Consider the following 18,318-nt stretch of genomic DNA (forward strand, 5'->3'; position numbering starts at 1 on the left):
GCCAGATGGAAAATTCTGGTCGCCAATTTTTCTTTTAAGAATCAGAACGAAGAGAACGCATTTGGGGCCTCAATGTCGATTTTTCCGATTAAATACAAACACCCTGATTATTTATACACCTACCACTGAAAAACCACGATGAACGAATCAAATGCTGGCCATATACGCAGTTTCGTGTGACTGCCAAATTTTTCAAGTCAACTTGTATAATAATAATAATAATAATAATAGATTTGTATAGCGCCATATCCATGGCTCATGGCGCTTTACAGTAAAAAATGTTATTAAAAATAAAATTTACATTAAAAATTTACATCAGTGATAAAAAATTACTAACAAATAAAATAGCTAAGCTGTAAAAATGAAAGTAAAACTAGGAATCATTAAAACCTTTAAATAAAAACTGACTAACTTAACTAAGTGACTGACTAACTAACTAGCTAAACTATCTAATCTACTAATTAACTAACTAACCAAAAGTCTAGTTATAAAATTTGTTAAACAGGTATGTCTTTATACAAGTCTTAAAATCTGATAGCGAGCCGCTCCCTCTTATATTGTTCGGAAGAGAGTTCCATAGGCTAGGTGCTACAAAAGAGAAACACCTATGACCATAGCCTATTAACTTGACAGGTGGTACTTTCAAGAGGTTTTTGGAGGAGGATCGAAGATTTCTGCTTGGTACATAAGGCTCTAGCAGTTCACTAATGTAATTAGGGGCCTGGCCGTTGAGCACTTTATAGGTTAAAAGTAAAATCTTATAATTGATGCGCTGACTTTATACCTTTTCTTGTCTCTACCTTTTGGAGAAGAAATGTACCCAACTGAAACACTGGCGTTTGGTTCTTTGCTTTATCGTCAAAACAATCTTTCCTTTCGCGTTCTGTCAAGACCAGCCATGAAAATTCGTCTTTCCATTGGGGGTAGAAACTTGTGTTTAGCTGATGACTTTTTGATTGGATGGTTTCCTTCCCCGTCCATATCGGCACATTTTTCCGTTCTTGCCGGCAAAATATTTGCAATGGATGTCATCAGGAATCAAACCAGTGCTGAAATCATCTTTTGACCACTTTGATAGACACCCAGAGAATATCTAAATCTTCAACTAATCTCTCTGCGGATGTTCCGTCTCCACTTTGTAATAAATTACGGAAAGATTTCAGAACATCTTTGGACACCACATCGCCTGGATAAATATTTATGACCAAAGAATGCACAGCCTCTTGTGCCCGCAATACGTATGTTACGGGAAACCGCTGAAGAAACATGACGGTGAGGCTTCGCACTGATCGTGACTGTGAAACGTTGTGGTAGATTTATAATAACAGGAAAATAGGTTTTATACTTCAAAAGCAGCGGAAAGGTAAAAAGTGACCAATTGGCGGGCGACTTTGAATTTTATTTTAATAGACTTGGCTGAAAATCAAAGTTATTGTTTGTATAATTATCGTGGCATGAAATAGTTAATCGCCCGGTGGCGACCAGTTGTGAAATTCTCATCGCCAGTGCAAAATTTTTAGCCGCATTGGCGACCAGGAAAGCGCAATTTCGGACCCTGGCCTTAGAATCTGGTAGTAACATCGATTTAGATGAACATTTGGAGAGAGAACTCTCTCCTATCTCACTTTCAATTGCTGCGCCCAATGGTAGGCTGAGGAAACCATCAGTGAAGTTCGATTTGGGTAAAATATTGCAAGAGAATGATTGTCAGAGCTAGCCCCCTATCCCTTATTCTTGTAGTCCCCTATCTGCAAGAATGGGGCATGTACTATTATTGACACGATGACAGCTTTTCAGTCTCTGGCCAAGAGTTGTGTGATAAGTTCAGTACGCACGTTACGTCCCACTTTTCTGATAAATGCACCAGAATCGCTTTCTCCCAAATTCTATCAAAGGAGGAAAAGAAGCATAAGTCCAAAGGAGGCTAGGTTCATTGTCTTACACCAGTGTAGCCCATAATTTTTCTCTTGAAATGTCGCAAAGTTTCAATGTAAGTTCCTGTGGTGACCTAGTTGTTAGCGGTAGGTTTAGCGAAATACTGAAGGTATGGTCATCTGGTATGTCGAGGGAGGACTTTGAAAGGCTGGCTTCTAACCATGAGGGCTGAGACAGGTAGGATAATTGTGCTCCATGCTAGAGATGCTACTGTCAGGGGCTACAATTGTCTTGTCCTCCCTTTTGCACACAGGGAAGATCTTTGTCAAGACACATGGATATTTTTTGAAACCTCTAGAAGAAGTTTTTGCATACAAGTTCACAGGATCACATTGCTGGATAAGAAGGCACAGCTAGTACTTCATCCCACAATTGGGTGTGATACAATGAGCCACTTTTATTTACTTTTATTAATTATCTACTTGAATTCAGTTACACAGATGTTCAAAATACTTTGTCGGTATGTGGAAGCAAAAAAGGTATAGAGCCTTTGACGGTCGTTCACTGGAGCTGCTTGAGCACTGCAGCAAAGAAAGCGGCTCTAAGGTTAACATACTTGCCGACATCAAAGAAGCTTGATTTCACTTCAACCTACACAAGATGCTGAGTCAACTCCACCTAGAGCGATTCAACCACCAACCAGGTCCCTATGTGGAAGATGACCCGTCAACCTTGTCCTGCACTTCCGAATCCAGATGGCAGTGGATGGTTCTACAATGAAAGAGGGGTTTTGAAGCACTAGCTGATGACACAGGATAAAACATCTGCAGCATGTTTGGAATTGGGGTTTTGTGGTTGTACATGTGAAGGCAGTTATTGTTGTGCAAACAGAAGATGTAGTTGTGTTTGCTTGGCCATTCAGTGTGCTAAGGCAGAAAAGTGTGGAAACACCAGAAACACTACAGGCAACCATCTGAATTAAGCTTTTACATAGCTTAGTAGCAGGAAAAAACACTGCGGAAACACTAGAAACACTTCAGCAAATAAGAGTGAAATTTGACGAAGTTTGTGCGTAGCTTACTAGCAAGGAGTTGACTCTTTTAGAATAGAATAGAATTATTGGGAAATGAAGTTGTCTACATTTAATTACATTTCGATTTCCAGTAGCCAAAAAGCAATGCTGCATTATTAATCTCCAAATCTTGCAGCTGTTTCTTCGTTTTGACATTGTCTTGATACAGCCTCATTTCCATGTTGCACCGGGTTAGAAAGAAAGGCTCTCTGTCTGAGAAGAGTTCAGTGACCACAACATAAAAATGCGGTCAGTATGAAGCATATTTTTTCATAAAACTGAGTGAAAAAGTGTCAAGTTTTTGATATTCACAGCTAAGTCATGTGACAAGCATGTGTAGTCACGTGACCCATCTATATTATATGGATGTGGATATCAATACATTGCCAATTGCGTATGTGCAAATTAAAGGTTTTCTAATTATCTGCATTTTGGTGGTTGTTTTCCTAGCTTTTGTGAGTTTTCTAGTTCCAGCCTCATTTCCATGTTGCAGGATCAAGAGCCTGCAAGGAAATCCCTCTTAACTGTCAAAGTTCTTAGATTTTGAGATGGAGACAGTAATATTCTGAATCAGAGTAGCAAAACAAAGATTTTAAGCTATTTTCCTACTTCTACCCAAAATGTTTAGGGAAAATGAAAAATGAGCCCTTTCTGAGACAGTGCCTCCTGACTAAGGCGATAATTGAAACAAAAATACAGTTTAGTTTTCCTCAAGAAGCAAGACATTTAAAAACATATCATATCTGTGGTGAATTGAGTTCAAAGCTAAGGAGGCTTTCAAAAGATGTTTCAAGTTAGTAATTGATTAACTAATTTGTTGATTATTAATTTATTAATGACTGAGAAAACTACTTCATTGTGATTGGCTGAGGGCAGGCCAATTCATCGTTGAATTTTAATTTGCACTGCTGTACAAAGTAACATATTCACATTCATCATACATGTAATTATTTTCTCGGTCATATAATAAATGAGTAATTAGTAGTAGCAGTAGCAGCAGCAGCAGTGGCGGCAGCAGCAGCAGCAGCAGGAGTCCTACTAGTTTTAAGTAAGGATGTAGTCCTCGCTTAATGCTGGCGTGCAGCATTCCTCTGGAGAGTGATTTCGCACTTTTCAGCAGCTTTTCTTGGCACTCAAGGACAAACTCATAATATGAACATATCGTCCATACCTGCAACTTTAGATCGACAAGCAAGTCGCACACGTGGTAGGTCAAGGGTCAGCATTACATTTACGTATTTGTGAGCACAGTGTAGGCCAAACCTTTGCCTGTCTTGAAGTGAATTGAATGAGCACTGTCAGAGCACTATATGAGCATTGTATGAACACTGAAAAAAGTATCTGAAATAAACTTACCTGTGGACTGAAATATTGGTGAAATTGAACTTGAATTGAAGAAGAGCATTGAAGAAGTTCGCTGTCAAACCAGTTGAGATACCAGAAAGCAACGGAGAACAGTGTGATGAAAAAGTGAGCTACCTGAAGGTTGTGCCATCAACAAAGTGTTGGTTAGATTTTCCAGTTGTTAAATGCAGGTATCAGGACTGGAGTGGTGCATTTTATCCATTGTCTTCTAATTAGGCAGAGGTTGCACTAACAGGATCGATGTTTACATTGGCCATAAATTCTGTCATTGCATGCTCCTGACATATGCAACCCTTACGTCGTGATCATATCAGACATAACTATGTCTGCGTCACCTTAAGAACAAGGAGAGCAGTATCCTGCCATGAAAACAAAAAACATTTTTTTATTTTTTTTTTGTTGCAATGTCAATCAAATCTGAAATTCTGCAATTAAATTAGATTTCACAACACAAGCCCGCATCATGTGTATGTACAGAGCTGTTGCTTCAACATTTTCTCAACTGTCACAAAACGTTATCAGTTGTAAACGTAAGTCGCACAATCAAGATTCATTGACATAAAGGATCATAAGGCCATTCACCATGATCAGTCAAGTGGCATTCACTATCAATTATCTTTGGCCGGCGGAAAGGATTCATTTTCAGGTCACTGACTGAAGCATTGTGGCTGTAATACACGAGAGTTGTTGAAATCTAAATGTGGCTAGGAACTATACACCCATGAAAACAAGGAAGAACTTTGAAACTGTATTCAGTTGAATTGGTTGAAATCATCCTACTCGAACTGTTTGCGAGTACGTACTGCGATAGGAGATGAAAGGAGTTTTGGAGTTTGTTCTAAGCACCAGGTCAAAAAAGTGTTTGTAAAGTGCAAATCAATCAAAGCAGTTTAATCAGTGATGTCAATGATGATAGTTGCAGATCAGACATTAAAGGCAGAGACTCTACAATATAAGCTTAATATGAAGGCGTGAATGAAATTGTGCGATGAAGGACGCATGGCCATGATGCCCTTGATTAAGGCCTGAGCTTACTGGTTAACTCCAAAAGCAAAGAGGTGAACTAATTTTTGTCTTGTTGCTCAATTAAATAACATTGCCATTAATTAGAGCTAAAAAGAGGTGTTTTCATTGCTGTGTTAATTTGCAGTGGCTAAAGCAGTCTGACTTTTCCCGTGCAAAACTCAATTTTGGCGCCAGCGAAAATTGTGCCAAGTGTCTTTGGCAATCTAACTTAATATGTTTTTTTTTCTTTTTTTTTCAGCAAAACGATTATTCAAAATCGAAAATAGCTGCTAACAAGTTTTACAACAAACGAAATGAGACTGAAGAGCCAAAACAAGATCTTTGGAATCTTCCGCATTGTGGTAGACTTCAAACTTCAATCGCACAAAACACGAAAAATGCTTAATCCCAAGATTATGATATTTTGATAACCAGGAATAGTATTTGACTTACCTTCTGGCAGTGGATTTTTTCCGAAAAGTAAACGCTGAGAATGTTTATATCTTATCTCTAAATAATCTAAATTGTATGTATCAAATCGAAAAGTGCTCCTCGTTCGCGGATTTCACTGTTTGTTTTTACAGCATTTAAATACAAAATAATTAAGTTTGGATAACTTGCTTTAGATAAATGCTAGCCCTCTTGTTGAAGCCTAGTTTGTTTTGGGAGATGAACTACGTACAAATCTACCGCGTGAAAACACAATTAATTCTGTGGGTTTATCGAGTGCCGTTTTACGCGTAGTTTGTTTCCTGTAGAGTTGATCGATGGTCAAAACATGTGCCGTGTTAAGCTTAACATTCAAACTTCTTTCACGTGCAGGAAGCTATGAATGAATTTGCTTTTCGAAAACAATCCACTTTTTTTCGTCCACGCATTTCACCAGAATTAAGGGAAGAAAATAGAGCTTATTTGAAGCCTTGTGCATCACTTTAGCATCGGCCGCATTGATATCGCTAAAGATTGCAAGAAAGATAACGCTTGTAAACACTGGGTGGCTCTTGTGAATTTGCCCTTGGGAAAGCAATTTAGTGTAGAGTTTTTCTTTGTTCGTCAACTTTCAAAATAAAGGAACTTTTTGAAAAAGCTCTCAAATTTCCAAAGCCATTTGTACTTTGTGGATATTTCGAGTGCTGCTCACGGAGTTTTTATAGTCAAATAACTTGCCGTTTCTAAAACCGTTTCTAAATAATCGTATTAGCAAATTTAAGCTCCATCTTTTAAGGACTGATTTTCGGAAAACATTGGCTGTGTTTTTGTTCCTCCATTTCACATTTGCGCCTCAAGGTTATCAAGAATACTTTCGCATTGATGAAAAGATCAATTGCACGTTAAAAAATATCGCTCTTAAATAAAATAGCTAGCATTTGTGTTTCGGGAAGAGATATTTTCCCGTTTGTTTGTTCATTTGCCTGCTTTCTTTTACTTTGGGTACATTTTGAACATTAAATTGGGCGCTTTGAAATCACTTTCTGCTGTTGTTTGTTCAAGCACGGCTGAGTTAATATTTTGAGCTTGAGTTGCTTTTCAGGCTTTTCGGCGAAGAGTCTAAGACCCTAAGACCAAGAAAATATCGTTCGTAAACACCCTCAGTTGTTTGTTCATTTACCAGTTTTCTTTTACTTTGCAATTGGGTACATCATGAACATTAAATTAGCCACTTTCAAATTAGTTGGGTAATTTTAGTAAAGTTGTCATGTCAAAACTTTGGCTGAGTTACAGGTATTTCAGTTCAAGCCCCATGAGATGTAGTTCTTGAGTTTGAAATTTTTTTTGTAATGGTGGTTGGTCGAGTGAAATTTGGTTTGAGTCATCCTTTCGACAGAAGATCGGCATCTACAATTAATAAGTAGATTTGCTGTAAGGTACGATTATTAATTGTAAGTTACGCATTTTATGATTAAAATGAAAATTTTAGGGGTTTACTTATAGGGCAGGGCTACTACAATGCTCATACATCTGACACTGTATAAACCAAAATCCACCCCCAAATCTTAGTTTAAAAGCTGAAATAAAAAGCACTCTGCTGATCCTACAAACAGCAACGGAAAGCTGCAAAGGAAAAGTTACTCTCTCTGAAACTGACACCTTATAATCTTTAAAGATATTTGGCAAAGCTAATTACCTCACTAGAAATTAATTTGTTGTTTTTACCATGTACTTGTCATATCACGTGTGCGACCCACTTGTCTATCTAAAATTGTATGTGTTGAAGATAATTATGTTATTATGAGTTTGGCCGTGAGCGCAAATTTATCCAAAACTGTATAAACCAAAATCCACCCCCAAATCTTTGTTTAAAAGCTGAAATTTAAGCACTCTGCTGATCCTACAAACAGCAAAGGAAAGCTGTAAAGTACCAGTTTCTCTCTCCAAAATCGACCCCCTTATGAACTTTAAAGATATTTGGAAACGCTAATTACCTCACTGAAAATTAATTTGTTGTTTTAACCGTATACTTTTCGTCAACGAACATTCGTGTTGTCTTTACCCTGACAAAGCGATTATCGATTGTTCAATCACAACCGCTCTTTTGTTGACAGAAAATATAACAGCACATTTCCAAAACTTCATAAAAAACTGAAAACTGCAAATGAATCATACCCTGACTTTATTATCACTACTGTAAACCATATATTTCAGTGCTCATACAATGCTCATACAATGCTTATACAATTCTCAAACAGTGCTCTCACAGTGCTCATTCAATTCAGACAATATTTGACAATAAAAATAAACAGCAAAAGTTTGCCACGTTTTGACCGCTCTTCGGTCATTATCAAGCAAGATGTAAGAAGTAAAATTTGCATAGATATATATAGCTACAAAGAGGTAAGAATGTGTGAAAATTATTAATGAAGTAAAAATATGTAAAAATTATGTAGAAGAATTTACAAAGTAGTGCTTAAAACAATAAAAACATGTAAAACTAATTAATAAAGGAAAAAAAAGATTATTTAAAACTTTCACACGAATAGAGTCAGATTGTACATTGAGACTTGGTCTCAGTTCGTGAATAAAAAACATTTCAAAAATAAGACAGTCAAACTTGGTTGTACATTTCTTTAAAATCGAAAAGTTATTAGTAAGATCTTTCGGGGCCAAAGAATGTTTGTCCAATTGATGATGATGGGTTTTTTGTGCTCGTCTACGCGTTGGTGCAAGTGCCGGCGCGTAAAACCAACATAACCTGCATCGCACAGGTCACATTTAAAATGGTACACAAGGGACTGTTGGTTAACGACTGGCAGCTTGACTTCACGTGATTTCAGGTCTCGCTCAATCTTGTGGCTGATGAAAACAGGTTGGATGGTGGTGTTTGTTTTTGTGCTAAGATCTTTCAGTTAAGATTTTAAGGAAAACGACCACTTTTTTAAGTTTAAAAAACCATGTTTCGACAGAACTTCTGTCATCTTCAGTTGAATGAATGATTACAAAGCAAGTTGAATAATAAGTAGGCAAAAATGCTAATTAAGACAAATAGTAACAACAGAACGTGAAAAGGTGTAAATTAAAAGGATAATTTTAGATTTACATGGTGTAATTGCTGATTGAGGCAAGGTAGTTCTTTTTGAATATGGATAGCCTCCTTTATCTTGAGCTGAAAGCTGGTAGTGGCGTGATCTAAAATATGAAAGCAGTCTATAGAACACAATGAACGACAACGTTCAGAATTCTGAAGATGTTTGAAGATGTGAGAGGCCTTATCAACGGCTAAGTGCTCACGTACGCGTGTGGAAAAATGTCGGGAGGTTTCGCCAACATAACAGGCATTACAGCCCGCACATGTAAACTTATAAACTACACGTGAACGAAGTCCGCCGGGGATAGGGTCTTTCACACCAAAAAGGTTACCTATCTTAAAGGAAGAAAAAACTAATTTGATGTCTAAATCATTACAATAGCGCTTGATTAAGTGTCGAATCTTCTTCTGAGTGATGACAGAAAAATGGCCTATGTACGGCAGCTTAAAGTAAAACGTGGGCGAGGTGGTAAGGGGGTAGCCCCGGGGACAATGATTGCTATGGGCCCCAGTGATGTAACGGTTAACCACTTTTTCAATTAAATGGGCAGGGAAAAGGTTCTTTTTGAGAATTTCAGTAAGCTTGGTTATATCCTCGTGTAACCCCAACCAAGTGTTGTTGATCTTGTAGGCCCTGTCAACAAGAGTCCTAATGAGACCTACTTTGTATGAGTACGAGGTGAAGCTAAAATAATTAGTTAATAACCCAGTAAAGGTTTTCTTACGGTAAACCCTAGTTAGGAAGGAATTAGTGTCACTATTATCAATAAGGACATCTAGAAAGGGTAATTTGCGATTAAGTTCTTTTTCCATAGTAAACCTTATGTTGGGGTGCCTAGAGTTAATGTAGTCAAAAAATATAACAGCATCGTGCTCCGAGTGAAATAAACAAAAAGTGTCGTCAACATACCTACGATAAAATAAAATTTTAGAGCATTGAAAATTTTCCAACCATAGTTTTTCATGATGTCCCATAAAAAGATTGGCTAATACGGGAGCAAGGGGAGACCCCATGGCCACACCGTCAATTTGGTCATAGAAAGAACCGTTAAATAAGAAATGGGTCTGGGCGGTGGCTACAGTGAAAAGGCTTCTAAGTTCCGGTTTACTTAACTTAAGTTGCATGCAAAGAAAATCAGCTGAAGCTTAGTCTTCGAATGGTAGGACAATCTGAACGGGCTCTGGACTGTTGTTGTCAGTCGGTGAAGGAACAGGTTGCTCAGAAATTTTGATGGCAATGAAGCGTGTTATGGTTGAATTAATTAAGTCATCTGGGTATTCAAGACGGGAGAACAACAACTTGAGATGATCGCATTCTTCGGAGAAGTAGGTCCAGCTAGAAGAAAGTCGAAACGCACAATCCAGCATAGTTTTTAGTAGGCCGCGTTTATAACGATCGTCACCATGACTCTTGTAGTGTAACAAGAGACCAGAGTTTGTGGGCTTCACATAAACCTTTGTCTCAACGTGGTTGGATTTGTTTAGCAATTGCGTTCCAAGGAAAGGAAGCATGTGGTCATTTTCTATCTCCATTGTGAACTTAATAGAGGAGTGGCAATCGTTCAGAGTCTCCAGAAAGTTGTTGGCTGATGCTTGGTTAGGCATGATGGTCAGTGTGTCGTCAACATACCTTTTGTAGTAGCTGGGCATCTTTCCTTCACGATCCAGGGTTTCCTCAATGCTACACAAAAAGATATTGGCGAGCAGGGGTCCAAGCGGGGAGCCCATATCGACACCGTCGGTCTGTTCATAAAGTTGACCGTTAAACAGGAAAAGTTGATCTTTTGTTGCCCCTTCTAGGAGATGGATTAGGTCCTGTTTGCTGAGATTAAGGTGGTGCGTTTGATCTTCAGAAAGAATTGTCTCTAGATGAACTTGTAAATAAACTGATTGTTCAATGGAAACTAGAAAAATGTGCTTAAACATAAAATCACTTATCTAAAAAACACCACTTATGGGGTATTAAGTTGATTAATTAACAGAGTTATTACAATACACGGTTAACGTAGTAAATCCAAAAATGCTCTCAATTAATATCAATAATGTAGTGTTAAAAAATTGTAATACTTAAAAGCTAATGCATAGACCCCCCCCTTTTTTTTTTGTATTTGTATATTTTTTTTCTTGTTCTGTGTAGTTACTTAGCTGTCACGTATGAGAAAAGTTATTGAACATTGTAAAACTTCAACAGTGCATGTAAGTGTAATGTACGTGTGTTTTAGGTGTATTAATAAAGTGCTTCATTTAAAAAAAAAAAAAAAAAGTGGTGCGTTTGATTAAACCAGTCATTAGCAAATGCTTTGTCAGCAAGGATGTGTATTGTTTCTTCAAGGGGTACATTGGTGAACAATGAGGAAACATCGTAGGAAACCAAAACGTCACCGTCTTTGAGTGTTAATGAATGGACTTCGTTCACAAATTCGAAGGTGTCGGTTATCGTGTAATGATTAATAGCAAGCGGTTTAAGCTTGTCATCTAACCATTTCGCCAGCGCATAATTGTAAGTCTGTGTAGCTGACAAGATAGGTCGCATAGCTAGCTTTTCCTTGCGTGTTTTGGGTAAACCGTAAAGGTGAGCTAACCTTGAGCCAGACGGACGGACAGAGTCTGCAATCTCAGTAGGGAGTATTCGATGAACAAGTGAATCTAAGTCCTTCTCCTTTTGTAGGAGAGGGTGATAGTGCTTGGGTGGTCTTCCTCTGCTTTTTGGTCTCATCGGGTCAACCGATCTAAATTTGGTGAGATTGTTTATGGATGCTTCAGCTAGTAAGCGCAAGTATTCGTCCTTGTCCATAACAACACCAGATCCTTTATCAGGTTTATTTATGACAATGTCATCACGCTTCTTCAATTGATGAATAGCTTTTAAGAGAGTCTTTGGAGGTTTAGGGCCTTTATGATGAATATAATTTAACGCCAAAGAACGTAAAGTAGACGCTGTAAGGTCACGAAGATCTTCCGATAGGTTTGGCTCAAGTTTCCAATAAGCTTTCTCAAAGCTAGCTTTGACATCAATCGGGGATACACGTTTAGGAATGGCAAACTTCAAGCCACGACAAAGCACAAGCTTTTGAAAAAAGGAGAGCTTGTAAGAAGAGATGTTAGTAATGTGTTCATCGACGTCTTTCTCTTTAGATAACAAGCGTGAGATTTTCCTGGTGTGGGTGTCCAAAACTTCTTGATGGTACTTCTTGCGAAGTTCTGTTATCGTCGTTAGAATAAAAACATAACGAAGGAAGCCGCAAGTTTGTTGTATCTAATCGCAGATTGGATCAATCTCCACACTGAGAGATTCGTTGAGGCGTTTCTTCTGGCGAAGCTCTTCAGCCAGCACATTCTTAGCAAAGCTTTCAGAAGAATGTTTCCATTTATGATGTTTGTCTTGGTCAACTCTTGCGAAAGTTGGTGTAACATCAAATTCTTGGCAAAGATGAAGGAATTCGATGGAACCATGGCAGTTAATCTGCTTTTTGCTGCACTGTTCTAGTCTTTGGAACAAGTGGAGCTGATTATCCCGTTTTAAAATCCTTATCAGTAAGGGTTTTTTAAAACATTTGACAATAAAAATAAACAGTAAAAGTTTGCAACGTTTCGACCGCTCTTTGGTCATTATCAAGCAAGATGTAAGAAGTAAAATTTGCATAGATATATATAGCTACAAAGAGGTAAGAATGTGTGAAAATTATTAATGAAGTAAAAATATGTAAAAAGTATGTAGAAAAATTTACAAAGTAGTGCTTAAAACAATAAAAAAACATGTAAAACTAATTAATAAAGAAAAAAAAAAGATTGTTTAAAAACTTTTGCACGAATAGAGTCAGATTGTACACTGAGACTTGGTCTCAGTTCGTGAATAAAAAACATTTCAAAAATAAGACAGTCAAACTTGGTTGTACATTTCTTTAAAATCGAAAAGTTATTAGTAAGATCTTATTAGTAAGATCTTCAGACAATGCTCATTCAATTCACTTCAAGACTGGCAAAAGGACAACTGCACTACCAATCCGTAAATTTTATGTAGACCCTTCAGCTATCATGCATGCGACTTGCTTGTCTATCTAAATTTGTACGTATGGACAATATGTTCTTATTATGAGTTTGCCAGTGAGCACAAATTTATCCGACACTGTTTAAACCAAAATCAACCCCCAAATCTTCTTTTAAAAGCTGAAATTAAAAGTACTCCACTGATCCTACAAATAGCAAAGAAAAGCTGCAAAGGAAAAGTTACTCTCTCTGAAATCGACACCTTATTATCTTTAAAAATATTTGGCAACACTAATTACCTCACTGGAAATTAATTTGTTGTTTTAACTGTATACTTGTCATATCGATTAAAAGCACTCTGCTGATCCTACAAACAGCAAAGGAAAGCCACAAAACCTTCACCTATCGCCTGTGCAACTTACTTGTCTATCTAAACTTGTATGTACGGAGGATATGTTCTTATTATGAGTTTGCCTGTGAATACAAATTTATCCGATATTGTATAAACCAAAATCCACCCCTAAATCTTCATTTAAAAGTTAGAATTAAAAGCACTCTGCTGAACCTAAACCAAAGATGTTGAACTGTCTCATTTACTAACTCCAAGAGAGCATTTTGCTTCCACAGAGGGATAAATCGTTCGTGACATAATCGTGATGGACATAAGCGTGACAAAATAAGGAGAAATCGCTATCCAAAGGAATGCAGCACGCTGGCTTAAAGTGATGATGTCACACAATATGTCATCGCTTAAAAAAAGGAAAATCGATCAATGGTTAAACTGACAACCATTTTTCAAGTTGTCAATAATGACACTGGCAGCCCCACTCATGTTAAAGTCTTTTTAGAAAGTCGTAAATCGTTGGTTTATCATTGAAGCCCATATTAAAAAAGTTATTCACTTCCTACATAGGCTTGATTTCCACGACTCTCTTGAGTTGGGTGTACTAAAATACTGGTACAGATTGTCACAAAAATAGCCATTCAACTTGTAAACAAAGCCTCGCAACTTAAAAACTGTAGCTAAATTTGCAAGCAATTAAAACAGCCAAGTGGGATTATTGATCACAACAGGGTATATTTTTTGGTTTTACAGAAGCTCCATTTTACATTGCCACCAAAACACTTCTCTTGCTTAATTTAAATAAGTGCACAACCATTCCTTTCAATATAAATTTTTATGATACTCAGTCACTGGTGCATGTAAGGCGTCATATAGAGAATGAGTGTTTCAAGGCATGAGATTTCTAAATTTCGGTGATTAAAGCTTCATGTGTTAGGATGATCTTTTGCAGTTTTGCATCTCTTGCTGGGGGAACTTGCGGTCAGAGACCTGAAAATCCAAACACAGTTCACATGGCTGATTTTAAAAAAACTGTGATCGTGATGTGAGAGAACTCCTAAAATATTTGTATTATTCTGACAAATGGTCAATGTGACGATAGTGAAAGAAAATTGTTACTGTAGTCTGTGCAGGTGCTTAGAAGCAACAGTGGTTTCTTGTATCATGAAACTGATGCAAGCTCACCAATCTGATACCTAGGAAATTTCATCCCAAACACAGGGATCTGTATGGTTTTCACTGGTGAACTGGCAAGACAAGGTGCTGTTAGAAAAGAAGTTGCAGGCCATGAGGCCTATTCTAAACGTTGTGCTACTACTGTGCCAAACTAAAAGAGAATTAAGAATTAAATGTGAATTTAAGCATGACAGTAGCACAACGTTTGAAACCACTCAGTTTTGCAAAGATCTACTTTTTCCGCATGGTCCTAATCTAGTACAAAAACCTTTGTATTTGGTAGACACCATCCTTAACACAGGGTTAAGTTGTATAAGCAGGCAGCAATTTTCAAAAACAAAGTGATGCAGGCAAAGAGAAACACAATATTCTTGCAATGAAGTACTTCTAGTACTTCTTGACCATTCTTAAAAACATGCAGAAATACTTTTTCAATTTAACAATCCACAAGGAGAAGGATTACTATTTTCCTCTACAAAATGTTCACAAAATTTTATATTCTCAAGCTCGTGATTACAGGCCCCATGCATTTATAATCAAACTAGAGCAAACTCCAACCGACCATTTTAGTGGGTACAAGACCTTGAACATTACTTTTTTTTTTAAAGAAATGGTCAACATCATACTGTATTTTGAATTAGCAATCCACTTAATCCCTACACTCAGATATAGGAGGTCTAACTGTAATTGTATCATAACATTGCCACAAAGTCACTTGTTCTTCTAGAAGTTCACTGTAGTTTTCAAACTTTTTGTACAGTATTTGGTGTACAACAGTTCTGTTTTTTTTTTCACAGGATGCTCAAAGAATGCAAGAACACATGAAAAAAAAGAAATTTGAAATAGTGAAGTATATGGAAGAAAAGGGAATCACCATTCAGGAATATAAGGTATTTTTACCAAAACGTAAGAAATTAGACGTAGAGTTATTGCTTTCAGTCACAGGTTTGAAATCCAGCTCTGCTTATTGATTGGTTGTTAAGAGTGCCTGCCTGTAAAAATCAGACAAATTCTTAATTTCACAGCAAGGGTTGAAAATTTGATTTTGCTCATATTCTTATGGTAGATAGGCTAAGGCATGACAAAAACTACTGGATAGCTTTTTTTGGCAAAATATCCTTTTATTTCAAAGAAATAGGCAATTACCAAATTCTGTTAAAATCGTCATTTTGACGCACCATTTTATTAAGCAAGTTTGAGAGCCTCACATGCAAAACCACATCATTATTCTGTCTTTAAAACACTCAAATAATTTTGTGCAATGTTTAAATGTGTACTGGGTTGATTTTAGGGAATGTTGCGTTGTCTTTTTGGGTGCAAATAATTAAATTTCAAAGACATATATTTCATTCACTTAAAAGTACTTCGTGAATATAATTAATTTTCACCATGTGCAAAACCTTCAAATGGACTAAGCTTCTGGTGGTTGAATCGCAGAAGGATTGTCTACAGATTCCTGTAAAAATTTCTTTGGGCAAATGATTGTGAGCGACGCAAGAGCTTTTTAAAGTATGTTAAAAATGCAAATATTTGACCATCCATCATCAAATTTCAATTCACGGGTTAGACGCTAATCACGCGTGAAATTATGCACAGTAGGGATACGCAGTGCAATACTGGGGAATGACCTTAAGTGAATGAAATACATGTCTTCGAAATTTAATTATTTTGCACCCAAAAAGACAACGCAACATTCCCTAAAATCAACCCAGTACTCATTTAAACATTGCACAAAAAAAATATTTGAGTGTTTTAAAGACGGAAGAATGATGTGGTTTTGCATGCGAGGCTCTCAAACTTGTTTAATAAAATGGTGCGTCAAATGATGATTTTAACAGAATTTGGTAATTTGCCTATTTCTTTGAAATAAAAGGATATTTTGCCAAAAAAACTATCCAGTAGTTTTTGAGTTACTTTTTTGTAAAAAAAAATACCTCTTAGTCGGCGCGTCGGGTATGTTATGGGTCAATGGGTGAGTGAGTGAGTGAGTGAGAGATGTATGTTTGTCACACCAATCAGATTGGATCTACTATAAACAGCCAATCAAATTTCTTGTTGTGAAGGTAAATAGTATTTGAGGAGATTTGATCCTGATACAGTTCAGAACGGCCATATTTATTCTTCTATAACAGAGGAGGAATTATTCGTGTATTGGGCTTATTTTGACATCTTCTGAGGTGAGGATTTTGTGGGCGGGTTTGATAAACATTTGCAATTGGATAATCAGTCAAAGAAACATAGTGTTTGGCATATAACTACGAGCATTCAAAGAAGGGTGAGCTTTTCCCATTAGATAAAGTTTTCAATTAAATGAGTCTTAGCTGCTCTGCTACTGGGTTTAAGATTTGAATGATAAGAACAATTGGGAATTTGATGAGGTTGCGACCAGGTTCAGATCGTTTGCATGTCGTATTGAAACCTAAATATTGCGGCAGAGTTCGTAGTAAGTGTTCCGGGTGTGTAGTCAATGTCAGCATCCATTGACAAGTTTCACTGTGAAAAGCAAAGAGACTACAATTAATTTGGTCAACAGAACAAAAAGATATTATTCTGTGACGATTTTACAATTGTAGTGGTTCTTGTTTTACCACTGGAATGAGAAGATACGTTTGAATTGAAACTAAATCTTTTCTCTTCAATGTTATCAGGGCTATCGCTTTTTTTACATTAATAGCCAGCACAAATCGCAGTAGGAGAAAAAGGAAATTGTTTTCGTTCATGATAACTTTAGTGAGGTATATGAAGTCTTGGGCATTTTATTGTATTAAACACAAGGACTTTGGTAACTGAAAAATAAAGACTGACGTGTATGTTGCAGGTTTGTGATTTTTAGTCCGGTTTGGAGCAGAGTGTGACAGTTATGTACATACATTGGGTTGTTTTAGAGTGCATAATGTTCGGTGTAATGGTGGCTAATTATGAACGAGATGAGTCTCGAGTTTTGAAGCAGTTCATGAGTTAGTAGTATGCAAATGCACAAGATATTTTTATTTTTAGTTACAAAGGGTAACTCGATACTTTTGTTTTTCACAAGGAGTAAATTTAATTAGAGCTGACAAATTCTCACCACTTGCTCCCATGAGATGTTTGCTATTTTTAGTTACAATTGGTAACTTGACACTTTTGTTTTTCACAAGGGAGTAAATTCAGTTAGAGCTGACGAATCGTCACCACTTGTTCCCATGAAATGTTTGAACAAACAAAACAAGATATTGCTATTTTTTAGTTACAAATGTTAACTTAACACTTGTTTTTGAGTTATTTTTTTGGTAAAAAAAAATACCTCTTAGTTGGCGTGTCGGGTATGTTATGGATGGGTCAATGGATGAGTGAGTGAGTGAGAGATGTATGTATGTCACACCAATCAGATTGGATCTACTATAAACAGCCAATCAAATTTCTTGTTGCAAAGGTAAATGGTATGTGAGAAGATTTGATCCCAACACAATTTAGAATGGCCATATTTATTCTTCATAAAAGAGGAGGTAGTATTCATATATTGGACTTACTTCAACATTTTCTGGGGGTTAGGCTAAGGATTTTAGTTACGAATGAGATGAGCCTTGAGGTTTGAAACAGTTTGTGAGTTTGTACTTTGAAAATGCAACGAGATATTTTTATTTTTAGCTACAAAGGTAACTTGATACTTTTGTTTTTCACAAGGAGTAAATTCAATTAGAGGTCACGAATCCTCGCTTCTAGTTCTTAAGACATGTTTTAGAGGAGACGAGACTACTTAGATTTGAAACAGTTCTAACGTTTACAATAGTAAGTGCAGGTGACGATTGTTTTGTTCTTGTTGCATGCAAATATAACGACATATTTTTATTTTTTAGTTACAAAGGGTAATTAGACACTCTTGTTTTTCACAAGGGAGTATATTCAATGAAAGCTGACGAATTGTCACCACTTGTTCCCATGAGATGTTTGCTATCTTTAGTTACAAATGGTAACTTAACACTTTTGTTTTTT

The 18,318-nt window shown here is 36.8% G+C and overlaps 1 protein-coding gene and 1 pseudogene across 1 annotated transcript in view; one reads left to right on the forward strand and one right to left on the reverse strand.

Moving 5' to 3' along the window:
• Positions 1–18,318, forward strand: part of LOC110052202 (protein polybromo-1-like) — a 218,513-nt gene that overhangs the window by 87,786 nt on the left and 112,409 nt on the right. The window contains exon 15 of the mRNA XM_020758318.2: positions 15,144–15,236. Within this exon, the coding sequence (XP_020613977.2) occupies positions 15,144–15,236 (93 nt within the window). The remainder of the gene's footprint in view (positions 1–15,143; positions 15,237–18,318) is intronic.
• Positions 7,482–12,738, reverse strand: LOC149100888 (uncharacterized; annotated as a pseudogene).

This window comes from Orbicella faveolata, unplaced genomic scaffold, assembly GCF_042242905.1.
Source record: "Orbicella faveolata isolate gen_17 unplaced genomic scaffold, um_ofav_v1 contig_4, whole genome shotgun sequence".
Taxonomy (NCBI): domain Eukaryota; kingdom Metazoa; phylum Cnidaria; class Anthozoa; order Scleractinia; family Merulinidae; genus Orbicella; species Orbicella faveolata.